Source organism: Athene cunicularia, assembly GCF_003259725.1.
Source record: "Athene cunicularia isolate RWA chromosome 4 unlocalized genomic scaffold, athCun1 chr4_part1, whole genome shotgun sequence".
NCBI classification, from domain to species: Eukaryota; Metazoa; Chordata; class Aves; order Strigiformes; family Strigidae; genus Athene; species Athene cunicularia.
Window position 1 is genome coordinate 16,168,243 of NW_020799098.1, and position 26,939 is coordinate 16,195,181.

At 38.6% G+C, this 26,939-nt stretch overlaps 1 protein-coding gene across 11 annotated transcripts in view; it reads right to left on the reverse strand.

Annotated features, from left to right (window-relative positions):
• Positions 1–486: 486 nt before the first annotated feature.
• LDB2 (LIM domain binding 2) overlaps positions 487–26,939 on the reverse strand; it is a 219,296-nt gene continuing 192,843 nt past the window's right edge. For 3 of the 11 annotated variants that reach the window (XM_026847123.1, XM_026847128.1, XM_026847122.1), the window contains 3 exons: positions 12,031–12,154; positions 10,761–10,912; positions 487–1,733 (listed from right to left, as the gene is read on the reverse strand). In XM_026847123.1, coding sequence (XP_026702924.1) covers positions 1,503–1,733; positions 10,761–10,912; positions 12,031–12,154 — 507 coding nt within the window. In that variant the 3' untranslated portion in view covers positions 487–1,502. Of the gene's footprint in view, positions 1,769–4,447; positions 4,591–10,760; positions 10,913–12,030; positions 12,155–26,939 lie in introns of all 11 variants that reach the window. The other 8 variants (XM_026847130.1, XM_026847131.1, XM_026847129.1 and 5 more) reach the window with 8 other exon arrangements.

Genomic DNA, 26,939 nt, shown 5'->3' on the forward strand with positions numbered 1-26,939 from the left:
AGAGCGGCTGTGCCAGTCCAGAGGTTTTGCTTGCTCCCATGAACAATTGATTTGATAGCAAAAGGAAGAAAGAAGGAGAATTTTTAAAATCCTCTCAGCCCCAGTTGAGGGACTCATCGTAAAACTATCAGACACAATTCAGCAGAATGGAAATCCCTGCTCTGATAAGCTCCAGTCCTGGAAAGCAAGGGATGCAAAGTTCAGGATGGAGGTGCACTTGCTGGGTACCCTGCGCTTCCTCATGCTTGAGTCTCATCACTGTTACTGACCCGTGCTGTTACACGTCATTAAGGTTAAAGAAAGAGCATCTAACCGAATTGAGCTATAAGCAATTCACACCTAAACTACAGACGTCCCTTTTTGCTGGAAAAAGATCATAATTCAGTGAAACCCTAATTCCAAAAATTCATGGTGCATGATCCTGCACATGGGCATGTGTCTTTTGCATGCAAGTAACTGTAAATGCACTATGTAAGAGCACATTTTTTAACACAGTTTATTGGCACACTTATTGGCAAAGCATACATAAAATACAGTTGTATTATATAACACACTGACTCACTGTGTCTTTACATGATGAGTTGAACATATTAATATGTAAAAGAAAAAATTAGTTTCTTTTATAAAGTTTCACATAAATACACCGGAATCAAAAAAAAAAAAAAAAAAAAAAAAAAAAAACAAGAAATATACTATGAAAAGAAATAACAACAAAGCCAACTCAGATACAATAATAAAAACACAAAAGTTTTAGATTTATTAAGCTGCCCACAAAGTTAATGGATTACATGGCTTTAAAATATCTGGATCGACAGCAATTTTACAAAGCATAAACTCTCATAGGACTGGGTGTCTTTTTCCACATAAAAATATTTCTCATGTCTTTGATGAAAAAAAGACATTTCTTGTTTCAGCATTTTTATTAAATGATGGAAAGAGTATCTACTGGCATCAGCTAAACGTAAATTAAGAATGCTGGATCCTTTAAATGATTAACCGATGAAAGAAACGTTAAAGAAAGAACAAAAGTTACTTTAAATTACTTTTCCTTAAAAGCTGATTTTTTTTCTGAAACAAGAAATTTCAGGTGCAAGTTGAAAAGCAGAAAATATATTACAATTGTAAAAAGTTTTACATAGTTACGTTAATGAGATCCTGAGCACTGATGATTTGTTAAAATATGGCCATTGTTTGATGAGGAAAAAAACAACCCCTTCCAATAAATGCATTGTCAGAAGTTTGCCATGAGATGCTATTTAATTTTCAATTATTTTCATTGAGGTCAGTGCCAGTATCAGGTTGTATGTGAAGCTTCCAAGTAATGTATATGGAAGCTTATACAAGAGTTTTCCCTAATTAAAAAAAATCAGATAGCTTTAGTTTAGAAATAGATACTGTATCCATTGAAAGGTGGGTTTTTTTAAATTTTTTTTAAGAATGATGTGAAGCAGTAATTAATAACCCACTGACATACATCGCAGTGGGTACTGCTGTAGAATAACCTATTGGGAAGCTTGTGGTGTGGGGTTTTCAGATTTAGTCTCCTGGTTAGCAGGAGGTTTGCTGTTCCACGGGCTGTTATTTCCCAGTGCAGGTGAATTGTTGAAATCTTCTTCATCATCCATGCCATTTGCTGCATCATACTGTGTATTCTCTAATCTAGTGATAAGCCTTTCGTCTTCATCCCCAAATTCGCCTCCCATCAGAGTTGGTTCTCCTACCACCATCACATCCTGTGAACAGCACCCAATATTTGTTATATGGAAACCTTGAGAGAGAAAAAATCAACTTAAAAAAATTATGTTAGAGAATTTGCATCTCTTAACTTTGTGATATTTGAACAACAGAGTTAAAAGTTTCTGCATAGTAGGAACAAGGAGACAGGCTTACACTTTATTTCTAATTTAAATGAAAAACTGTAACACATCTCTCTAGCTGCATGCTCAGGCTCTGGATCTCAGAAACCCCAGAACTGAAAAGCAGGTAGACTGAAAAATGTGTATGAGTTTAAGCAAATAAGCAGGCTATGAAACTACCTTAACTCCTGCTTGAAATATTTAGCCATTATGCAATAATTCTTTCCTGAGCCATTTTATTTGGAAAGGCACCAGCGTGCATCTCAGTTGGAACTTGGCAATACACGTATTTTGAAAGTAGTGTAAAAGAACCGCATTTCTTATCCTCAGACTTCTCAAATGTGGAGCACGGCACTCTAATAAAGATGGTAACTCTCTTATCCATAGCCAGCCAAGCCCTTTTACGCATCCAATATACTTGACATTCTGCTACTTAATTATGGTAATTAATTTAGGTAAAGTTTTCGATAAAAACAATGTTCACACTGATTTGACAATTTGCATAGCTAATTAAGTCATTAGCAAAAACCTGCTGATTGCCAACAAGCCCTGAATTTACCATCTGTTATTTCATGGTGCCTGTCACCTAACTCCATGTAGGCAACCCTGCCACCAATCTGTGCAGTAAGAGGACCAATCTGTCCAGCTGGTACCATAAAAGAAGATGAAGAGTGCTAATTATAATTACACTGATGAAGCTAGTAGTCATCAAAAACTGAAGCATGCAAGAAAGAAAGAATTCATCTAATCACTGCTTTAAGTACAAATTGTCCTTCCATGAAAACAAGTAAACCGCCTACTGTACTCCAGTGCATCACACATTTGCTGCAAAAAACCTAACCAGCATGGGATAGAAAGGTGCAAACTTGAGATTGGAAAGCAAAGGTGCAAAGCCAGAGAGCTTTCTTGCTCTCTCTGTTCAATAGAGAATCAGGCTGCTGTGCTAACTGCTGAAGAAATATGTGGGATGCATCTTTTCATGCAGCTCAGGTGGCAGGGCATCAGCTAGCGTCTGGTGAAAGTGCAGTAATTCCAGATGTCTAGCTTTGTACCTGCTGATTTAACAAGCCCTTCCAAGAATCCTAGCGAACAACAGATTCATATTTTAAAGGATCTTTTCCTCCTTTTGAATGTAAAAACATTTGTAAAAAGCAAGCAGAAGACAAATGTTTGCATTCAATAAGGTTTCTTTTTAATCAGATATGTACTTCCTTAGCACAATTCCTTGAAACAATACAAATTATTGCCTGTAAGCATACTGTTTCTCAATACCCCTCAGAAAAGGCTGACGTGCTACACAAGAATGTTTATATCACATTTTCAGCCTGTGCTATGTGAAAAATTTGTGAGTAGATGGAAACTGTTACATGATTTCTTCTTTACATTGTCTATATTTTGTTATTCCATTTATCCATAAAATATTTGGTTAAATAAAACTCATACACAGCTTTGCGACATAGAAGTTTAAAAGACAAAGGTGTTTATAACCAAAAGTTTATTCTAATTTATTAAATCCTTCTAAACAACAGACAATGTATACTGTGCACTGCTGAACCAGAGCTGACCCCATTGTATTGCGAGAGCATTAATGACAAGAGAGACCTGGCAGAGGACAGCAAGTTGGGTTTGAGCGTGCAATGTGATACGGCAGGCAAAAAGAACCACAGTGGCTGAAATACAGAATTACAGATCTAGGTGGCGACAGTTCCTCTTACTTAATGCTCTTGAGCATGGACCTGAAGTTCTCCCTGTTGCCATACCAGCAAAGAGGTCAGCAACTTGGATGAGACTTAGAGAAGTGCATCAAAAATAACTATGGGGCTAGAACAGCTGGCTGGGGAGGCCATGTAAAAGAATTAAATAGGTATTACATCCACCAAATGATTGGGAGGGGCAAATATGCTTAATAGCTGCAAGTGCTGAAAGGAAGAGGACCACTTTAGGCCAATCTGATGAGATGTGAGCTAGGGTACTAAGATGACATTAAGTAAACGAAAATGTAACCCCCACTGCTAAGACAATATTCCTATTACTGAGAACTGCAGACTGAGGATTAATAACCCCACTAGAACAGTGCTAGCTTTGCTGCTCAGGTCACCTAACACTGGGCTGGGAAAAATCTCAATCTGTGGTAGAAAACATTCGTGCATCAGCGGGGAGATGCTCAATGACCTTGTAAGTATTTCCATCTCTAATTTCTCAGATTCTTTGCAAATATTATTCCTTTAATATAATGACACCCACTGAGAGGACAGTTTGCACTTATATTTTGCTCCATGCTATTGAATATCTCTCTCTCTCTCTCTCTCTCTGGGAATTAAACTACAATTATATTGAGGTTAGTGGAGTTTTCCCTCATGCTATTTAAAAGATAGATATCACAGCATTAGTTACAGGACATTAAAAAAAATATATATATATTCTTGACAATCCTGCCACTTATAGTTATGTCAGGCAAAAAGTGTCTCAGGAAGCACACATGCTGGTTCCTCCCCGGAGAGGATTCTGCTCCTCAGACTGAAAGCTGAAGACCCCACCAAGTGCACCCCATTGAACCTCCACTCACTAGTTCCCGTGCAATGACCACCAACCTCTGAGGAGGACTGGAAGTGACTCCTTTTAGAGCCCCTCAATGCTTCTCCTTAAATTGGCCAGTGGGGGTCACTGCTGTTGAATGACACAAGGCTCCATCCCTCCCAGGGTTGAGGCTGCAGCTCTGGAGTGCTCCTAGCTCCTGCTCATGGAGTGAGAAGCAGAATCCAAGAATTAAACCCTAGTCTCTTGCATGGCAGCACACACTGCTATGGCCTAGTTATGGTAGCACATATTTGACTAAATTAGTTTAAAAAAGATTTAGACTGTAGTCACTTAATCTTATTAATTTATTCTGTGATTAGAAACAACATTTTTTGGTCAAGGAATTTTTCATGATAGTAAAATATGGTTGCAGTGAAGCACTGTAAATAAAGCAGTGGATGTTTTGCATTATGTGATAGAAATGTATTATTTAATAATATAACCACAAAAGCAGCTTTCATGTATATCATACCTTTCATCCTGAAATAACCCTAATTGCCATCCAAACTTAAATTGATGCACATAAACTATACACAGAGATCACTTCATACACAACTCAAATGCAAGCACTTCTATTTAACAGACTGGTTATTTCTCAGGCTTCATCTTTTTCATATCTAGCCTCAAAGTTTAGCTCTGTTATGCCCAGTTACATAACTAAACTTTTTTGACTTGGGGTTTTAAAGGTCATCCTATGGCTAAACAATGTTATACTGGAGTCCAGAGGTAAAAATGTCTGGTGGGCCATGTAAAATTTCCCAACCCTATGACTGTCATCTTTGCAGCTGTAAATACCTAGCTCTGCTCAGTGTGTTACAGTGATTAGTTCGTAGCTCAGGTGTCACAGTCCCCAGAAGTAGACAAACAGTGCTTCATGAGCCTGAGATAATTAAAAGTGTCTGAAACTATCAAGTATATTGTTCAAGCAAGTCTCATACTCAAAGGATTGAAAGTTGCACTAGTTTTAGCAGCCAGCATATTTCTAAGTGCTCAGTCAAAAGACGAAGGGTACCTCCTCCTGCCTCCCTTCCTTCTTATGGAATTGTGTTAGTGGTGATTATTTTAATAATTGAATTCTTAGTTCCTTGCCACAAAAATTATTAATGACTGAGAGCCTCATTGCTGCCCACACCCATAATGGTCACTGCTTCTAAGACAAAAACATCAGACTGACACTGGTGTTGAAATGATCTATAGAAACAGAACTGACATTTTAATTAGGTTTCAGAGTAAACACTTTCTAGAGGAAAATGGTTATCTTTCACATCTCATCATAGTCCTCTCTGTTAACTTGACATTCTTGGAGTATTTTTCCTAAAGCACAACAACTGGAAGCCATTTGTCCACTCTCATCTCCTTATGGCTAAATCTGAGATTCTGAATTGCACAGTTCTGAGACGCAGGCTAATTTCTGACACTAATCTTCTGGCCCTGGAACTGTAGCTCTGGTACTACAATATCCATTACAAACCACCTAAACCTAAAACCTGTTTCTGAAACATGTAAGAGATTGTATTGCTCCCTTCCCCATTAGCAGGTTTATTTATGGATTTGGCTTTTGAGGAGCTTACAGAGAACTACAAAGAGAAAGAGAGATTACTGAGGTATGTAACTTGCTTAAAGAGTGCAAGGAGGCTCTAATTAAGACTCTGGATGTAACAAAGAACATTTGATTTACTTAGTGGCATGTAGTGATGCTTTATTCTTTTCAATACAAATCATATTTCACTGGGTTCATGGTTACAGTATTACACTCAACAGGATCTTCATTAGTAAATGAAAGCAAAATCCACCTATTAATTTCTATGGTTATGACTGGGAGCAGCCTAGAGTGATGGTTCTTAGAGTTTATGAGAGTTGTGCATTGTTGTCAAATTTCCAAATTCAAATAGATGAAAATGGATCAATGTGCACTATTTTTATTAAACTTAACAGAAAGTGATATTAAAGTGATAATGGCTGTATGGACGCCTTCTGATGATCGTGCATACACCTGTAATCCACAGATCACAGTGTATCAGTCACTGCTCTACGTACAAAGGCCTGGGCTTGCAAGAAAGTTTAATTTCAAAGACAAGAATACGAAAAATGCAAAGGAATAAAATTTCAGCCAGTAAAGAGACTTGAAAACTGAGCAAAGACTTGGGAAAACACTTCAAATATTAGAGGAAATTAGTACTGTGTAAGTGATAAGGCAATGACGCACCTAAACTAGATAACTAATTTATTTGAAATCATAGGAAGGCAAACATTAATAAGGCAGGTTTTCTCTGAACCTTTGGAAGGACCCTTGCCTATCTTTACTCTTTTTTTAGAGGAAAGAGGAAATCAGTAATTCCAGTTTCTGCACAATGGGTTAACATTTCTTCCAAAGATCAGATGTGATGAAGAACATGGACAAATCTAAGAAGAGTTCAGATGACTGGCATCTGCTGAGACTAAGACAGCTGAGTGAACTACATTTCTGGATCCCTGTTCTGTCAACTTTACACACTGAACAAAGCCAACATGCTTGTGGAAACCACTGGCAGTATTGAGACTGCACCAATGAGAGCCTGAGAGAAGAAAGACTTCTGGTGAGAAAAATGTTTCTTTATTTGTGCTATTGGAGTGACTTTAGTGGCACCTGGATCTACTTCCAGCACACTAGAGTGTGTTGCCTCAGCACCTACAGATTCAGGTGAAAAACATCACTGGACAGGTAAATGACCAACCTAGGCATGAGTTGTGCAGTGTAATCACGTAGCACATTGGCTAACTACATTTGTTTTAAAAATGTAGGAAATCTGTAATATGTAGAAAAGGTATTAAACAAGAGACTTGGGCAGGAAGAGTCATATTGACAGGAGATGCTGAAGGTTTGCTATCAGTAGCATGAGAACTAACAGAATCACAGAAACCACTGTTTTCCCCACCATTATAACAGAAAATGAGTGTAATAGAATGAAAGTGACTGTCAAAAGGGCAAAACTTTGTATTTTATTGAGCAGGGTTGAGAAAGTATAAAAAATAGTTAAGAGATATGAGGACAGACTGAAGCTGACCCTTCAAATTACTGATGAGAGGGAAGAAGCATACCCACCCACTGGCAGAGGCCCTTACGATGCTTTTGAAGACAGTGTTATTAAAGATGTATCAGAAGGTGTCAGCCCAGTCAAAGTGCTAATAAATTTAAGGCAACACAGAGGGCACAAATGATCCTGATTGATTAGGCTTCAGCAACCAAAGCCAACCAGGGTGCAAAGCCAATCCGACCCACACATGGAAATACAACCACATCGTTTCACATTCTGGGCTTGGATCTGTATTGTCAGTCCCGTTGCTGACTGATGAACTGATCAGAAAAATAACATGGGTAGAGGGAATGGCACAACTTCCTATTACAGAAGAAGAATGTGTATGTGACGAACACTGTTCCATCTCATTGATCAAGGTTTGCTTAGCCCCATGTATTTATCTGAAGATCTGGAAGGGACTATGGGGAAAATGACAAATCTCTCTGAAGTTTCAAGCTTTGTCATAGCTGATGGTACCCCAGCTGCTTTCCAGTCGCTGTCCTGAACATGGAATATTTGCCTCTCCAGACATGAAGACTTCATTAAAGAGACAGAAGTTAACAGTGTGAGTGAGAAATGTGGATGAGGTATATGGTAAGTTCACACATTTGCCAGAGTGTACACAGCATTACTGCAGGAACAAAACAGAATAATTACTAATATTCTAAACCAAGAAACGTTACATAGAATAGCGGCTAAGAAAACATTCTCTAACCGGGATTAATTTATTATCAAAGAGAAAACAACACAGAAGCATAAAAATGACAGGAAATTAGGACTTAGATTCTATTATGGTGGAGAGACTGTCTGCTGGCTGGGAAGAAATCACTGGAGAAAAAGAGAAAGCTGGAGTACATGACTGTATTAATCCAGGTTTGGTATGGATATGAGCTCATTGTTGGGATTCTCCAGAGAGGAGAATGGTAAAAATGGAACAGAAACTAGTTCTGGTTATGTAAGTCATCTGGACAGAAGATGCAGTGATTTTATTCCTATTCTCTAATAATGAGGGGGGGGAAAGCTTTTAACACTGAAAATGAATTATTTCAGTGGTGGTTTTTCTACTGAGCCGGAAAGTCCCATTCACGGAAAACTCTACGGCCAAATTAATCTTTTGGTTAGTTGAAAACTGTCAAATTGTGTTTGAAGATATCTTGTCTTCTATTGCATGTAAGGGAAATCAAACATTAACTACTGAATGACTCGCTTTAAGGAAAAGTTAACAGAAAGAAACAGAAAGCAAGATACTGCTACCTGCAGCTAACTTCAGAAAGCAGTGGCATGCCTGTAATAAGGCCTACTTCAAAGAATGCATAATTTTGAAGAAACATGGTAACATCTCTCTATTTAACTAAAAAGTGTTGAATCCTTTTTACACCAAAATATCCTACTGCTAAAATTATTTTGAGTTCTGTCTACTCTACAGGGTGGCCCAACCACCAATTCCATCTGGTTTGCTATCTTTGCTGTGGGGAAGATGGGAAGAACTGTTAGTATGTCAAATCTAACAGCTAAGCATTTTCCACTTCGCTGAGAGAAAGGAGAAGCACCCTAAAATTGGAACCTGATCCTCTGTACAAAGGAGTTTGGACCATCTTGCTACTCTGGTACAGAAAGTGAACCATATTGAAAAATATTGACTATGCAGCATTCTGAAAGTCAGTGAAGACTATAAATCCGTCCCTCATACCATGATAAACTTCACCATTATGTCTCAGATGCTCATCTCCATCAGGAAGAGCAGCCTTGACTACATCTGTCAGAAGTAGCCTTTCAGTACCTGAAGTCAGCTTGAGTATCAGTGGGAGTGACAAGCAACTATCAGAGGGCTCAATTACACTCAGACATACAAGTACACATGGCTACCACTGAAGCCAACAAAAGTCATCTCCCCAGGGAGGAGCAGGCTAAAGAGAGGCAGGGGGTCAGATTCTGGTCCTACTGACCTGAACTCAAGGCAGGGAGTAGCCAAGATAAAGTGATTTTACTGTCTTTTAAACTTGGAGACAGCAGGGATCTAGCTGGTTGCTCAGTTTTTCATCTAATTGCTGTTTCTTCTTAAATACAGTTGATTATTGATCCAAGGGGTTTTCTGGCAGACATGGTCAGTGAGGCAGAGTGGTCCCTGCCACCAGGGGATCAGGTAGCTGGCCTTCTGACTGCTTTGTGCTGCCAGAAAAACCCAGAGATGCCTATATTAGGGAAAGAATCTGACTCCAGGGATGCGAGCCATATGAAAAATTTTAATATGACAAGGAGAAAATATGAGTTTAATGTACTGAAGCCCAAAGCTTTTGTAAGCTAGTGGATTGCTGAATCAGTTGCTAAACAAAAATCTTCATTTCATTTCACTGGTGTTAGTCTACTCTTCTTTTTTATCTGGGTATTCATGCTTCGTAGGAGGTGCCTGCTTTCTGCTATCAAAAGGCCTATATTCTTTGACAGGCTTCAGAGGAGACCTGGCCCTTTCCTATCTGCTGATCAGAAATCCAATAAAAATCCCTGCATGTTATTCCCAAGATACCACTTTGTAGTTCCTATAATATTAAATTAATTTCCTTAGCTTTAAAATGCATAAGCTATCTCCTTATTGACTAAGGCACACTTTGTCACAATTTGGGGTCTGATTACCCCTATATTGTCACTAAGGCAATAAACATGACATTATTAAAGTGCTGGTACAGTTCTGGAAATGACTTGGTGTTTCCTTATATAGTTAGGATGTCAACAGTTACATCTAGCAGGGTGGATAAGCTGAGACCCATATTCCAGGGGATCTATCCTCTGCAAGTGGAGTGGTTGGAAAAAGAGATAAACTTTTCAGGTCAGTTATTCATAACCTGTTCCACTGAAGCATCTGAACCCAGCACCAATTAGGAGTAAGGCACTAATGTACAGAGACCAGCACTCTGCCCAGGTTTGGCTGTCCTGTTCCACTGGGACTCACCCTCACTTAGCACCTGGCAGATGGAAGTCTGCAAGACTCATGCTATGTCTAAAAACACCAGGCCCAACCTGAGTACCACTGACAAGGAGGGGAGCTGGCGCAGCCCTTAAAAAAATCACACCTGGTCCTCAGGATACTCCTGCTTGAGGGTCATTTGTTAAAGCTGCACTGCAGAATGGCTTCTTCACATCTCTCCACAGCACACTGTGCAAGATTGCCTTTTGCTTGTGATAGTTTAGGCTCAAGAATGCACCTTCTTTACAATGTAAGGAAAGAATTAAAGCACTGTGAGAGATTCAGGCCTAAAAGGAAAGTGAGACTTACAGGTACCTGACTTGATAGACTCAGGTTTGCAGCAGCTGACTTTTTCTTGCTGTTGGTACTATTTGCGTTGTTCCCAGCACTGCTGTTGGAAGTGCTGCTGGTAGAGTTTTTCCTTTTTCTCCGTTTGGTTGTCGGTTGTCTTGTGGGTTCTGCTGCAATAAAATGGTAAGAAGGAAAGCAAATGGCACATATTGTAAAGCATGTACTAAAATGATCCATAAGTAGAAGTGATGAAATATTTTTCATCTAGATTTAAATTTCTGTGTTTACTAGTAGTAGTACTAGTAATACTAGATTTAACATATGAACCATAGAATAATATTTGGACCCAAACCAATGGAATCTGCTTTTAATTGTGTATAATGGACTAATGAAGCTTATTCTCCCAACATTATCTATAAAGATATTTGAAAGCGTTTTACCAATGGGAATATCATGATAACTATCATGATGCTCAAAGTGACCATGTAACTTGCTGAAGGTCACACAGCAAGCAACAGTGCTAAACAAAAATCCAGGTCTTATTCTGATCTAGGGTACAGCCTCAACTGACCCAGCCAGAGGCAAAGGCTAAAGGTAGCTTTCTACCCTACTGCTGCCATCAGTGCAGCGTACAAGCAACGACCATTTGAGTTGTTTCCACGTCTGATCCGGGCTTCATCTTTAAAACTGCCACTCCCAAGAGAACACATTAGAGCATGCTGAATGCCACTTCTCTGTGAGTCTTCAAACTCAGATCGAATCAGGACAATTACATAGTTTTGCTTAAATTGGCAAAGGACAGAGGGGCAATTGTACTTCTCAAAATTTGGCCTGGGCACCCACGTGAATAGTCTTAGATATACAAATCTTTAACAGTCTGAAAAAAGAATTATTATTTTGAGGTGTAAGAGGAAGGAGATTAGGTCCAGGCCTGTAAATAACATTATATTAGTCTCAAAGACAATTAATTATGAATTGTAGCTGTAATTTCAGAGTCACAGCAGGAAGCTGAATTACACAAACGATGAATTCTAATGGAGCCAGTAGGCATTTTGCATTCCATCTACACATATTTTTGTACTAAATTATATCCTAGTCATAGTGAAACCATCTGAATGTGCACATCTATAAATCAGTTGGGTCAGACTGAAATCATAAAACATCAGAATAATTTTCAGCCTCATTTTTTGAACAATGCTAATTCTTATTACTTTCCTTTGTAAGTAAATTTGCAGTAAATTTTCCCATTTAACTAAAAAATAAGTAAAACACTGGAAATGAAACATACCTGGTGGGGCCACCATTCTCTGCCATTTTTGAAACAAGCAAGTCTTCAAGCAGTCTCTAGGACTTAGATTGTATGTTTTATGTCTTGACATCAGTTCCTGCATTGGCTCCAGTATTACACACAACTGAAAGAAAAAGTCAGAATACAATTATTTTATCCAAGCAAAAACTCAGTTGATCAGTATTTACATAACTGGAAAGTATATTCCTGGCTTTTTTTTACCCTTGCTAACAGAGTAAACCTTGTAACAGCACAGTTTAATCTGCACTGGGATTGCAGGATGAAAACTCTGAACTGAGAAAACTTTTGCTCACAATTTGCTATCTTAAGTATTTAAAAAAAAAAAACAAAAAACAGATAAACTTGAACTCTGGTCTTCCAGACTACAGATATTTCAAAAGAGTAAAAAAATTCATGCTTGATGGCCAAAGCTGCAAAGATGAATTAGTAAATAATAAAATACCCACAGCAGGCTATCATTCTCATATAGCAAAATGTACACACAGTGATCTGACCTGCTGCACTCCACAATGAAGACTTCTCATAAGTGAGGATTGTAAACATGATATTTTATCTTGCTATTGCATGCAAAATAATTCAAATAATTTTGTTCCTTTCTTGTTATGATAACTATACATTCTCTTCCCATCACATGAATAACATGTTCAAGAAAAAAGAGAAGCATTTTATTTTCCTCATCAGCTTGAACGGCCTATTATGTCAAAGCTGGAGATTTCTGAAAACATGGTATTTCAAGCAAACCTCTTCCTTCAATGGTCTTATATATTTTGTATCTGTTCACTGAGTAATTAAAATCACCATTCACCACTTTTTGCTCCTGTTAGCACAGCAGATCTAGCATAAAGAACAGTGAGATGGTTTCTATTCCCTCCTGTTCATCACTACAGAATCATTTCCAGGCAGTAAAATCTTATGCAAAACCATGGAAGACTACAGAATTGCACACATATAATTGAGGGCTTACTCTCGCTTGCAGGATCCTTGTTTTTTTGGTCATCCTACATGAGATGAAAAAAATCCAGGCTGACCTCTAGGTTCCACCTGAAATTTGCAGGGCTGTCACATAGGAAGAAAAGATTTCTTACTTGCTAACTGAGCACATTTGATAAGAAAATAGCTGACACAGAATAAACATAGTGCCTGCATGCCACTTCTAGTCACTTTTCAAAGCAGAACTGCATTAGAATCAGGGGAAGGGTTGGCTTTTTTTACCAATGGAAGTAAGGCAAGAAGTTGGTCAAATTATTGGAAGTCAGAATGGCAACTGCAGAAAGGCATAACAAGCTGAGACTTGGTTTATTTACTTAATTTTAGCAAGTTTTGCTGAAGGAGAATCTTGGATTTACTTCAACAGGTGTTGTTTTCCTTCCACACTTTTACAAATATATAAGACATGAAGCAAATTCTTTTCTCTGGGCTGCAGAGCCAATCAGTGTTTGCTCCATTCTCCCCATGTGCACCCCACTCCCATTCATGTAAATGGAGATGCAAAGTACGTATGGAAAATAGCTGAAAGGGAGCTGCCATGAGGACTAAGAGATTAATTCAGCATTTAAATATTATTGTGTATTGGTACTGCCTTTTGATGAGCCTTTCATTAACAGCAGTTTGAAACAGAGATAACATAAAGCAGCAGGGAGAATGAAGAGCTTCATATGAAGAATTATGGTTTTTCCAACTGCAGAAATTGCATCTGCAGTTGCCTCATTGACTTTTTTCTTACATAGACTTTTTACATGTATTTTTGTAGATAAATATCTGCAAGGTAATCTACTAGACAGAGAGCTGCTATCCAATTGTGCAATTTGGGCTCAGGTTTTCCTCTGGTTCAATATTCTACCAAAAATTAAGAGCATCAGGTCCTCAAGTAAGTACAGGATCCAGTTTATGCTGTGAAAGAGGTGTTGTATTTTGAGTTGTTATTCAATTTATTCTGAAACCTGCAGGCACTTGCTCAGGTTTTGTGTGTGTGTGAGAGAGGTTTGTGATCATAATTGATACCATTGCTTTGGTTCTCAAAAGTCTGGGTTTCTGGCAGGGCTGCCTAAATTGTCTCATTATGAGCAGATAGTGACTATCATAGAGCTGTGCTAATTCTTAACAAACTAGTTGGCCTGGGCAGAGCACTACACTTTACACAGTTCTGCTGCTGCTGGGACTAAAACTATGTAAATATACATGTAGGGTCTTCCAAGATTTCCTTAGAGACACTTTATTCATGACACATTTACTCCTCCATATATATTTATTGTTGGTAACAAAGAGAATGTTTCTTTATCATCTGGCAATGATGTTTCCTATTGTGCTCTAACTGTAATGCGCACTGAGAACTACGCAGTCACTGCTGCCTGGGGATATCCTGACTGCTAATCCTGTCTATAATATCTTTCAATTCACACACAAGATTAAAATGTGATACGGACCCAAAATGTAGCAATGCCTAACTGATCTCACACACAGGAAGTCAAGATTACAAGCGCCAGGGTCCCTACACTGGGACATGGGACACTGTCATCTTCAGGGTATTTGGGAGCTGTATGGACTCACATCACTTTCTCTTCTGGTTTTGGGGAATTCACAATCATTTTCTCCCCCTGAAGTCTGCAAATTCTAAGGTCAGCTTTGGATTCCTGAGTAATAAGAGGGCATTGTACTCTATAGTGACAAGTCCATTTTAAATGTGTCTAGATCATGTGAATTGGGTACAAATGTAAAATGGAACTGAATTAGTGATTATTGATAATAGATCTCACAGTCTTTTTCAGTGTCCTTTGAGATATATTTAAAATCTAAAGTGACTCAAAAACAAATCCCTGAAAGAGGAAAAGATTGTGGTCCGATTATCTTAAGTCTGAGGAACCTGGCAGTGACAATCAGGATCTTGTTTTTTTCAAAGAGCTAGATTAAAAATGTGGGGACAAAATGCATTCTAAGAGCTAAGTTGGCCAAAGCCACCTTCCATCTTTACCTGCTACGGAGCAGGGTAACTGGAAGGATGGTTTGACTGCATCATTTTACAAAGTGACTTCTTAAAACAAAGCTAACAAAAATGTTTTGCATACTCCTGAATTCACTGGCATATATAGAAGAAGCCTGAGGCTTAGACTGCCTATTCCCCACAGATCACCTAAATTCACTCTGTGAGATTCCTTTTCAAAAAATCTATTTTAACATTTTTTCAAGCATTGGATAATATTAAAATGTACAAGTCTTTACTGTAGTACTAGAATAATAATATTTGGAACACCAGCATAACCGATCTCTTCTACAATCATTCTCTGCACAACTCAGAATCAGTCATCCAGGAAAACACCCTAAAGACTTAAAGACTTTAGTGCAGTGAGGATGTGTGATCACAGAAATAATTTCTACATTTCTAGGGACCCAGAACTTTTAATGGCAATGTTTGACAAGACATAGAGATTTCCAAGCTCCATGTTTTGACAACACAAAAGGTGGGACTCATCTGTCCGCCCATAGTTGTCTAGCACCAGCTGAAATGCCCTGAATTATCCTGGATCTGATCCATCTGATCGCTCTGGCTGTCCCAGAAGGACACAAAGCTCCATGTGAATGTTTTCAAGCACTAGAAGGTGTCATTAGTGTGTGGGCAACTGAATGAAGCCCAAAGTCAAAAGAAAAATGATGCTTCTCTTAGCTTTTAAAACATATTTGGAAGAATGTGTATCGCAACAGATCATATACTTTCCCTCTGCAGTACTTAAAACATACTGAAAGAACTCCACATGATGCTTAGTAACCCAGTATTATTAGAATTAGTTTCCAGTCATGGTTTCTTATTTGAACTCATCGCAATGATGTCTGACCATTGCTGTTTCACTGTGTATAGCTGTGAATTGGATCCAGTGCCAGAGACAAACACAGTGCTTTACAGTGAGAGAAGTCATTGGCATGAGAAGTTTATACTTGTGGGTGCCCAGCACACACTGGGACACATGCATGCAGTGATTTCGCTAGAGTTCCATATGGACCCTATGGACAATTCATCAATTACAGGGCTAGGATCCAACTTGAGAAAACGGTAATGTTATACCCTTGGGGTTCAGGGAAGTGAAAGTAGGGAACATAATAAAGCACATGGGTTTTTTGCATTAGTAAAACACATCTGGAAGGATTTGATTTTTTAATGACTTTTTTTTTTTTTTTTTTTTTTTTAGAAGAGTAGCATTTATAAGTTTCAAAAAGCAGTGTGTTTTAAGAAGGGAATTATATGAGGAGATACTGGAGGCACTGCAGACAGGAGTTAGAGGGTTCTGAGAATATAGATCTACACGTAATTTCCTGTAATACTTCAGTTATTAGCAGAGCCAAAATCAGACTTCATAGGTAAGGGGTCAGATTGAGCTCTGAGATCACTCCAATCACACCAAGAATGGTTTTAGCCTTATGATTTTTGTTTTAACTCTGTGTTCCTATTCTATTCCGAGAAGAGACATGCATTCTCATAGCAGTGAAGATTAGCAGAAAGACCAATGTGAAAACTCTCTTTTGCCTTACTTTTCATACCATAAGCTTATGTTTCTTATTGTTAATTTAATTAGCAGTTACCCTCTTGAGTGAAACCTCTTGTCTGCATGAGAATTTTTACATTTCCAGTAGCAAAGGTTTGTTAACGCTGCTGGTGAAGACATCGTGGTCCTGCCGGCTCTGAGCTGCAGGTGGCAGAGCCAGCCCAGCTAACAGTCTTCCCCTGCTTACAGGCTAGGAACACAAAAGAACTGCAGCCTTTCAGTCTTTCAATGCCTTTTGCATTTTAAAGAGAATTCAGTGGGACCGAGCCTTGCAATACCTAGGTGGTGAGACTGACATAACTACCAGCCACTTTCTTTAAAGCATGAAACATATCTGGTCAATAAGTGGTTGGCAGCCACCAAGTCCCAAAGTCTACCAAAAGAAGCAAGTTTTGAGAACTGTATCTTCCCATGGTAACCAGTTTTGTCTGTATAAGTTTCACTAACCACAATTTTAAAAATGGAATTATCTAAAAATTTTCATGTAGATGACACTTACAAATGTTAATGTATAATGTAACATCAGTTTTTCTGAATAAAACCAGCAAGGAACCTGACAGTGGTGAGTGTTTTCTGAAGTTTTACTGAAATTTAGTTTTAATTGAAACTTCTCCTGGTTGAATATCTGTATTAATCACGTGAAAAGTATAGAAACTGTTGCATATTCAAAGCTCACAGAGATCTACAACCCTTCCTAAAAGTGACAAAAAACATTTGAATGAGAGTAGTAGTCACTGTCTAATGTTCAGGTAGGATGTTGACAGTGAAGGTTATACATGGAATACTCTATGAAGCCTTGAAGGGGTTCAGTATTTTCTTTTAGAGATCAATTTTTATCCTCCACAAAGATTTCGAGTTATTAAGTAACAAACCTGAACACAATGCCGTTTTATTTCTATGCTGAAATGTAGTCTTCCCTCTGCATGCCCTATATGTGCTCTAGAGACAATAGCTCCAGTTAACGCTGCCAGTGAAAATTCTGGTGCCAGTGCATTTCTCTGGGAAAGATCCCATTGATTTCAGTGGGGCGGGATTTCTGAAAAGAACTGCAAACTGTTTTATGGACATCCACAGATATGTATTTCCAGAAGTCCATCATATTTTACTGATACAGCTGTGATGAGGAAGGGGACGCATTATGGATATTTTTTCAGCCCCTGTGAAAGAGCTATACCTGAAAGTCTGACTTCCCGGAGTGGAGTCAAAGCCCTGTACAAGTGCCCTGCACTCCCAGCAGTATGGCACTGAAACAGTAATGCTTTGCTGCTGTCCTTGATATGGTTCATACTTTGGTGTTAGAAATAGCGAAGGCTTATAGCCGAGTTTAAATTTCTCTGCTCATGCTTGTTTTTCACAATTAATGTAAGTATCATTCCTCTGCAGAACAGAGGGAGGAATGAAAATTTCCTAGGAACATATTGCTGCTTCTTTCACTGGCCGGCTTGCAATTCACTGCTGAAAATAGCTTGTGTTTTTTAAGAATCACATGTGAATACAGAACATTTTCATCTTAAAAACCATCTTTGTTTTCCATTAAAAACATGGATATATAAATGAGATTTTTTTAAGGATTTTTATGAACCAAAAGAAATGAGGGTTTTTTTACATACTTGTTTTTCTGGAGGGGATTGCTTTTGCTTTGTTCTAAGCTCTTGCCCAGTATGTCAAGTCAAATATAAGTCTCTTCCATCAATGTGTTTCAGTGGATCAACTATATCCATGCTCTTTCCCTGCATAATAAACTTTAAGCCAAAATAAGTGGTTTTGAGATTCCCATCACTGAACATACTAGTCTGCTACCTGCTTTCATTTTTGGAAGAGCCACCATACACTCCTGCTGACATGTGGACACTAATAAGAAATGTTCATTGTACTTCTCATGCAATGTTATACACGGAATAAATAAATGATCAATTTTGAAATTTTGCAGTACTTAGTGTAGCAAGCAGCAAATTCAGTAATCACTTCGATTTAAATTATAAAACTAGTTATTTTAACCTGACTATTCAAAATCCAGTCTGCCCAGGCTTTTAGTTTAGTGAAACCTTAGATGATTTTGGGGACAGAATGAAAAGGCAGCTCTTAACCCCAATAGCTTAAGTAGTCCAATACCATAGGGTAAATCCCTGCCTTGTTTACCATGACTACTGTTCTTTCCATATTTCTAATTCTTTCTGTGCCAAAGATTTTTCAATTGGCAGTGTATAAGCAGATTGAAGTAACTGGTTTTGCTACATAGGTAGGGAACAATATGAGCTTTTGGTATCCAGAAGGAGGTGGGAAACTGCTTGGAAATATGGTATAGGCACATTTACTCTATTTACTCCTAAATTAAGTACATTTGCTTTAAACAGATAGTAATGAAAAGGTTTAAAAACTGTCACTGAAATTTCTTTCTTTAGGCTTTGACTTAAAATCTCATTGAGATGAATGTGATCACACCTCTCAAAGAAACTGTTTTAGACTAGTTCAGGACTCAGCAAGACAGTGTTGCATCAGCTTGAACTTGGCTCATATTTTAAGTACATCTCCAAAACCATATGGAGTGGATATTTTGTGTTAGCTTTAAAAAAAAAAAAAAAAAAGAGAAACTAATTCTGCAGCACAATACATAGCAAGAGTAGATTCTGGGACAAATGCTATAACCTGAGATCTACTGGGTCTGGGATATACTTAATAGCCATCACTGCACTGGAGAAGGTTCCACGTTTTGTGACTACTCACCATGCTGAGTGAAGAAATATTTATACTTGCAATCACCTAAGAAGCTAGGAATTAGAATTTCTAGCTTAACACTTGCAATATTAATGATCATTAGCATCTACTGCTTATTATTTATTATTTATACAATGCCAGCGATATACACAGATATTTTACAAACTACCTTTGTTCTAAAGAGATTCCTATCTCAACTACATAAGAGGGAAAATACTAAACCAGGCGTAATTTGGCAACAGTAAGGTACGCACATGAAAACAACAATTTCATGTAGCTATCTACAAGTCCCTTGAGGACTACTGATATATATTTAAATGGTTCTCACGTGTTGTCACTTAAAAATATAGCTGTTTTGCTATGCAGATTGCCTGCTTCACATTAAGCAAAATGTCATTCATTTCATTGATGATTTGGTTATTTCGGAAAAAATATAAGATCAATTCTGCCACAAGGCTCCTGGAATTTGCTATTTCTTTTCTGTGTATTGACAACCCTGCAAGATGCAGTGAGATGACATGCAACTATTGAAGCTCCATGCTGGATTCACTAGTAAATACTCAGCACTCAGTAATGTTTATTCATCCTATGCTCTGCCCTGAATGCCAGTCTAGGACTCTCCAGTTTCTCACTAACACCCAGAGGTAGCAAATGATTTCTCAATAATGCAGTATTCAGCTGCTCAATTGCTCCCAAGCTACATAGCTCATCATGTTTTTACACTGCTCTGTATCTGCAGCCATTTCAATTCCCAGCAACAGTGAGAATGGAGAGAAGCAGCATTCATTTCAGGTAAGGCTAAGCTTAAAAAAAATTTGTGTTTTTCCAAGTAAATACTATGAGTGGGTAGGAAACAGAAACAGTTCTTAACATAACACAGCTATCACCAGTGCTGCAGCTAATCCTCATAATTGGACCCCAATTTAATTTCTTTCTCTCTCTCCTTCCTTCTTTTTTTTTTTTTTTAACATATCAGCTAACATTTCAGTTTCCACCAGTGGCCTCTCCTCCACACACTCCCGAGCAATGCAGGTGATTACGGAAACTTTGCTAGCTCTCACGGCCACTAATTCTGCCCTTTTGTATGGTGGCATCAGTGGCAGAATCAAAACCATGTGCCTGGTCAGCAAGGAACCCAACCTCCTTTACAATTCAGAAAGCTTCTCCCTCCTTTCCTGCATCCCACCCGGGACTTCAGGTTCCTCACTCCCTTGCAGCGTGCCCATACTAGCGCAAGTGCTCCGGTTCAACACTTGCAGAGAAGCATTCCTGTAAACATTCTTGTTCTTGCAGAACTGCTGCTGAAATGCTTTGCACTCTCTCCCCTGAGGAGAACCTCATTTGAGGGCCACCTTAGCATTTATATTGTACCACCCTAAGTATTTCTTACACTGGGCATGAGCAGAGACATCTTCAGTTTATATGTAATGAATGGTGTGAAGCACCTTCGAGATGCTTCGAGATTTCATGTAATGAATGCTGAACTGGATAGATGTGTTCTCCTTTCCCTGTCTGAGGGGAAGCACTCATGCTGCAGTTGCATTTGTGGAGACAAGTTTGGCATCTGCCTTATTTAGTTATCACTTTGCCAGTATGCTCATCATTCTAGTATGTGCTGGAAAGAATTCTGTTTCACAATACTCTTAATCATTAAAAAAATTATTAAGATACAGCAGTCATCGCTGTAACTATTTGATAACCCTCTCCCGTCAGATTTTTTTAAAAAAGTAGCTCTTGTTACTTTCCTTGTGATTTTGCTTAATATTTCTATTTAGGCCTACAGTTTATGGGTTTAAAAAGGAGCTCTATTGATTGTATTTTTGCTTTTACCTTTGAAGTTTTAATACTGTTTTTTAATAAATTAATATTTTTTTGATTCTTTGCGATAACTTTGCAACTTTCATTTATTCACTCTTTCTCTCATTACCCAGCCATTAAAAGAATGTCTTTTCAGTAAATGCTCTTTTTCCTATTCAACCTCTGTACAACAAACATCTCTCTGGGAGATATTTTGAAAACGCCTTCCTTCAACAGCATCACACAAGTCTTATGAACTTTTACTATTGCTTGCACCAGCTAGGCTCATGTCTCTTCCTAGATCCTACACCAAAGTGAAGTGGTTCCTTTCCTTTTCCCCTGATGACAAATCAGGCAAAGTAAGGGCAGTTGGTTTCAATCACACAAGTGGATATTCCTGGAATCCCAGTGGTAGAGGCAAACTGCATCCAGTTGCTGTATGTATTTTCAGCTAATAAAATCAAAAGGACTTGCAGGAGAAATCTCATCTTCCTCCTGATGGACTTAGTTCTGAAGGCTGTGAAAACCCAGAATCTGAATAATTCACCATCTCTCTCTCCTTATAGACTTCTTGGTACAATCTGGCCTCATCCAAAGAATATAGATTCTTTGGTATTTTCTGCAATGAGGTTGACCTGCTTAAGCCTTCTCCTTGAGCAGAGATCCTAACTACAGAAAAGGATCAATACATCAATCACAAGCCTGTATCATAACAAAAAGTCTTGTACAGCCCATCATATTGTGTGATTCTTCTCTCACAATTATTTGTATATTCAGTGATCAATAGGCAAGATTTGTGTCTTACACAACTCAGATCAGAATTAAACCCTTAAATGATTTTAAGAGAGACTATAAAATTAATCTTTGTAATTTAATTTAACATTAGGGTTAAATTATATTGCAAAGTGCATCATGTTGACTGCATGATAAAATCCTTGATACTGCACTTGCTATTACAATGAGTATCAATTTCAGAGAGCTTGTCAGGACAAAATTAAATTTTAATGTAAATCGGAACAGATCCATTGATTTCAGCCTATACTGGATTTGGATGGAATTCCACCATTATGTGGGGGTTAAGGCTGGTCTAGTAATTAAGAGGAGGAACTAAGCACTTTGGACCAAATATTTTTTACTTGAGCCTTGTCCTGTGAACTAATCTCTCCTTTTTTACATCCAATTATAGGTTATGAATCGACACAGAAACCCGGTGGCTGTTGTTTTACCTCACTGTTTTGGTGGCCTAGTGCAAAGCACATGACATTTGAAAGCTTGCTTAATTTCATTTTCTCTAGATAGTTCAAAAATCATACAGTTTACAATTTATTCTCATTTCATTATTACTGCTTCTGCTTCTAACACAATCACCAATTTTATTTCTTACCCAGTACTGAGTTAAGAACAAAACAAGGGTGACATCGGAGACTGTCATGCACTTCAAAAGAGCTTCATTCGTCTCTTATTCTTTGCCAAGTGCAGATATTTAATAATCAGAATTCCTTAATAATCCACCACCACAGCCAGTCCAAACAGTATCTTTAGGAAACAGCATGGGAAAGGTCTATTTCCCTGTTTGCCATCTCCCATCACTATCACATGTGATGTTGTTGCATGACATTTCCTTCCTCTCTATTTCTCCAAAGGCAGACAAGCTACTATTCAGCAGTTCTGAGTCAAATCCTAACACCTGATATTTCTGATATGCAAACTGTTAGCTTTTTCTATTTGTGCAACAATGAGACCTTATCAGTTTTGCCGCTTTTCATTTTGACTATGAAATGCATCCACTATCACTCTTCACCTGTGTCCCTGGCAGCTCCCTCAGGTTCAGATGGAATCCGGTATGTTGTTTGTCTTGTTCAAACTACTGCTGATCCAAAACAAATCACAGCATTATAAAAAAGAGTAAGAGTGTAGGGGACTGCATTTGAATGCTGACAATTTTTAGCGTGCAGTTGTATTACAACTTGGAAATGAGTTTAGGAATGTTTTCATGGTGAAGTGGTCTGTAGACAGCAAATGCTGCCTTAAAAGATACTGAAGGCAGAACAATAGGAGAGGCTATGCTTGGCCAAAATACAAGCCAAAAAATTTAGTGGTGTGGTTGAAGTTTCAGTTCAGTGTATAATTTTCCAAGGATACTTCAAAATATGTGCCACAGATTAAGATTGTCTTTATACTGGAAAACAAAACATCACCTTTGCCTTTGATTTTACAAAGTCACTTTTGTACCTTGCACTATTTTCAGAGTTCCTCGTACAAGAAATCAGCTTCATACAATAGATACACACAAAGATTCATACATACTGAGGCAATACCACACTGTGATTCATCCTTCAGAATAAGGTGTACATAGCAACTCTAATCTTATTTACAACCATGCAAAAAGAAAGCTTTTTCCAGAGTATAAGCAGCTAGCTCTTCTGTGTCATGAATCTCTTCCCCCGTCCATATAAAATCCTCTTGTTTCTATACTGCAGCTCAAGCACAAATGCAGTGTTTTTCACATAACCAGTTCTATTTTTAGCCTGAATTGTAGGAAGTCTGCAGCATTAATAAATGGAAGAGAAGTACAGAACTACACCGCATGGTAATGTGCCAATGCAAAAGCTAGCTTGGCCTTTAGCCAATGAACTGTGGTTTGATGTTAGAGCAATGAAAGTAAAAACACCACTTATAATGGAATGATTAATAAGCTGACAAATTTCCACACACTTATTTCATACTTTTTGAATGCCAACCTTATTAATACCAAAATATTTTCTATTTTATTAGTGATATCTCTCAGCCTGAAGCATAGATAGGTAAGATATATATATATATATATGTATTTTTATATATGCAATTGAGGTTTGCTTAATTCTGTGTTCAAATAGAAAGGAACAATATAAGAAGCAGATGATACATTGCAGTGCAGAGCTTGACACAGGAAAAAGGAATAAGGAAGGAGCTTTTCTATCTAAATTAATAAAGCAACTCCACTAGACATAAACCATTGTTTCATGATTTTCTCTCCTATTGACTCTGCAATTCCCTTCTTTGGTATCAAAATTATGAAAGCAAAAATCCTCCAGAGCCATGAGGACAAAAGTTCACAGTTCTTACAGGGACACAGAGTCTTCTGTAATCTCTCCACTTCTCACCCAATCCACAAAACTTGTCCCAGCACTGTTACACTGCGGACAGATGGATGTTTATATAAAAGACCTTGAGCCTCAATAAAATTCCATTTCAGGGTTATATAAAACCAGCAATTACTGGAAAATGGAACTTTTTAATTAAACGTATTCAAAGAAAGTAGGGATTAATGATTTTAAAGGAGACGGTATTTAATGCTTGCAGTCATAGATCATCCACTAGTGAAGCTGTATTACCACCATCAGGCAACAATGCTTTTAAGTACTGATAGTGCATGCGTTAACAATGCTTAAACTGTTTTCATAAGAATATCATTAGTAACAAAACTAATGTATACTATACCTATTATTAAAATAATGTTTTAATAAACTTAATTCACAGCAACATCCTCAAAATAGATCAGGATATACTTCAGATCAGGCTAGTTGGCCCTTGGTCCAGTGAACTGCAGGTAAGCTAAATTTTGAATCTTTTTGCTAATGCTGATATAGTTGGGTACAGATCCTGACGACTGCCCCAGAAAAATGTAATAACTGCCCATCTGATTCTCTGATTTATAGGTAGGAGCAAAATTATTACTCTGCACTTCAATTAAATACAGGCAATAAAACATCGGCAAAATTATTTACTGGTTCTGAAATTGTGCTTGCACAGATCAGAGCCTGGGTTGTGACCATCTTAGAAATCAAGCTCTAACTCTGTACTTCACATGGATCAAATACTATATGGTGAGTACAGAAACCTACGCACAAAAGTCAAAAGAGAAAAAAACAAAACAAAACAAAACACCGACATTAGGTTTGTTTTTCTGTTACAAATTCTGTTCAGGTACAGCAAAATCAATACTTTTCCTCTGACTGTACACAGTGTACTTGAGCTGTTCTGTCAGGATCTATACAAAAAACAGGGATGGGATTTAAGGTGGGTGGATCTGACGGTCAGATGGAGGTGTAACACACCGGTATGTGTGGCCCCTGCTTCCCAGAAGAACTGCACCTCGCAGTGCCAGGGGGGCACCGTGTATGGCGATGGCACCGCCTCACATCACCCGCTCACAGAAGCGCTAGGTGGTCTGTTGGTGCTGCAGAGGTAGTCCCTGGGAAACACATCTAACGTGCCCCTTGAGAGGGAAAAGTGCCATGACACAGTGGCCACAGTCAAATGGGGACAGTCCAGCCTCTTCCCACCCACCCTGGACTGCAGCATAGCGTAGAGAGAAAGATGGAGAAGTACCAACCAAACTGACAGTCATGCTGCACTTAGAAACATCAGATAGCCCAACCTGCCTGGTATCTTAATAAATTAGATACCGGATCATTCAACAGCCTTATAACACAACTCAACTTCACCTCCCTTGCACTAATCTTCAGTGATGTGAAATGACTAAGATACTTGCTCCCCCTTTCCCCATGTATGTAAAAAAGTGAGCTAAAAAGCAAAAGAATCTTCTTAACCCTTTCTCTGCTTCTGCTTCTCCCTCCCCAGTCTTCTACAAGCCCATCCTGTGGCAGTTCCTGAGATGCACCAGCATCACCACATGCTACTTGGTGTGGTTGCTGTCTGGTCTCAGTGTGTGTCTTCACATGTCTGTGTTGAATTTCTGGGTTAGTTGTACAGGTGAAATGGAAAATGGAGAGAGCAATAACATGCAATTGTTTCACAAAAAGAAACCTTTCAGTGGTCATCAAATTACTTAAATCCACAGACTACTTAGATGAATAACTGAGCTGCCAGCTGAAAAGGAAATGTATTTTGTGGGAAGTCTTTCAAATGCATCCATTCATTTGATGTTCTCAATAACAGCAATATTGAAAAAGGTCTTCTTATGCATGTGTGGGTGCTACCAGCCGCACTGCAGCACTGCTCTCAATGCCGTTAATGTGTGACTGAGGTTGTGCTTCAGCAGCAGAGGAACCCTGGTGTTAAACCTCCTGAGTACCAGTGATGCAGAGAGCTGTGCTTGTAGAAATTAATTTGACCAGTTCAAATTTTTTCAAAAATATTTGACAGATTACTTTTGTAAGAGCATGGTGTATGCCATAAAAGGAATCATCTGTCAGTTCCATTCCAGCATCAGATCAGGTGTTGCCCAACACAAAGAAGAGTCAGTCTAAATTCCACAACTGATGGTCTGTTTTTTTGCTCCCATCTGATCCAGGCTAAGTTTATAGGACTTGGTGATCCAGAGCACAAGGATCCATTACTAATGGGTATAGAACCACAGACTTCGGGGTACATTTATGCTCCTAAATAAAATGGGTGAGGCTCATTCTCCAGCCTTCAGGGCATGTGACAGAGGAGTACTTGTGTGCACACAGTCAAAGTGTGTCAAAGTGCACTTGTGTGCACAGAGTCATAGGCACTGGAATGGGCTGCCCAGGGAAGTGGTGGAGTCCCCATCCCTGGAGGTGTTCAAGAGTTGGATCAACATAGCGCTGAGGGTATAGTTGGGAACTGTCAATGTTGGGTTAATGGTTGGACTGGATGATCTTCAAGGTCTTCTCCAACCTAGATGATTCTGTGGAAGTCTGCCTGCTGCCAGTGGAGGGTGGCCCCACCTGCACTTCTTACCAGAAACCATCCCTCGTCCAGGCTGCTCTGAGAATGATACCAAGATACCGTCTGGAGAGAGCAAGGTGGCATGGGATAAACTGTCTGAGAAAATGTGCCAATAGCTCACCTGGGTGAATGTTTATATGCCAGTTC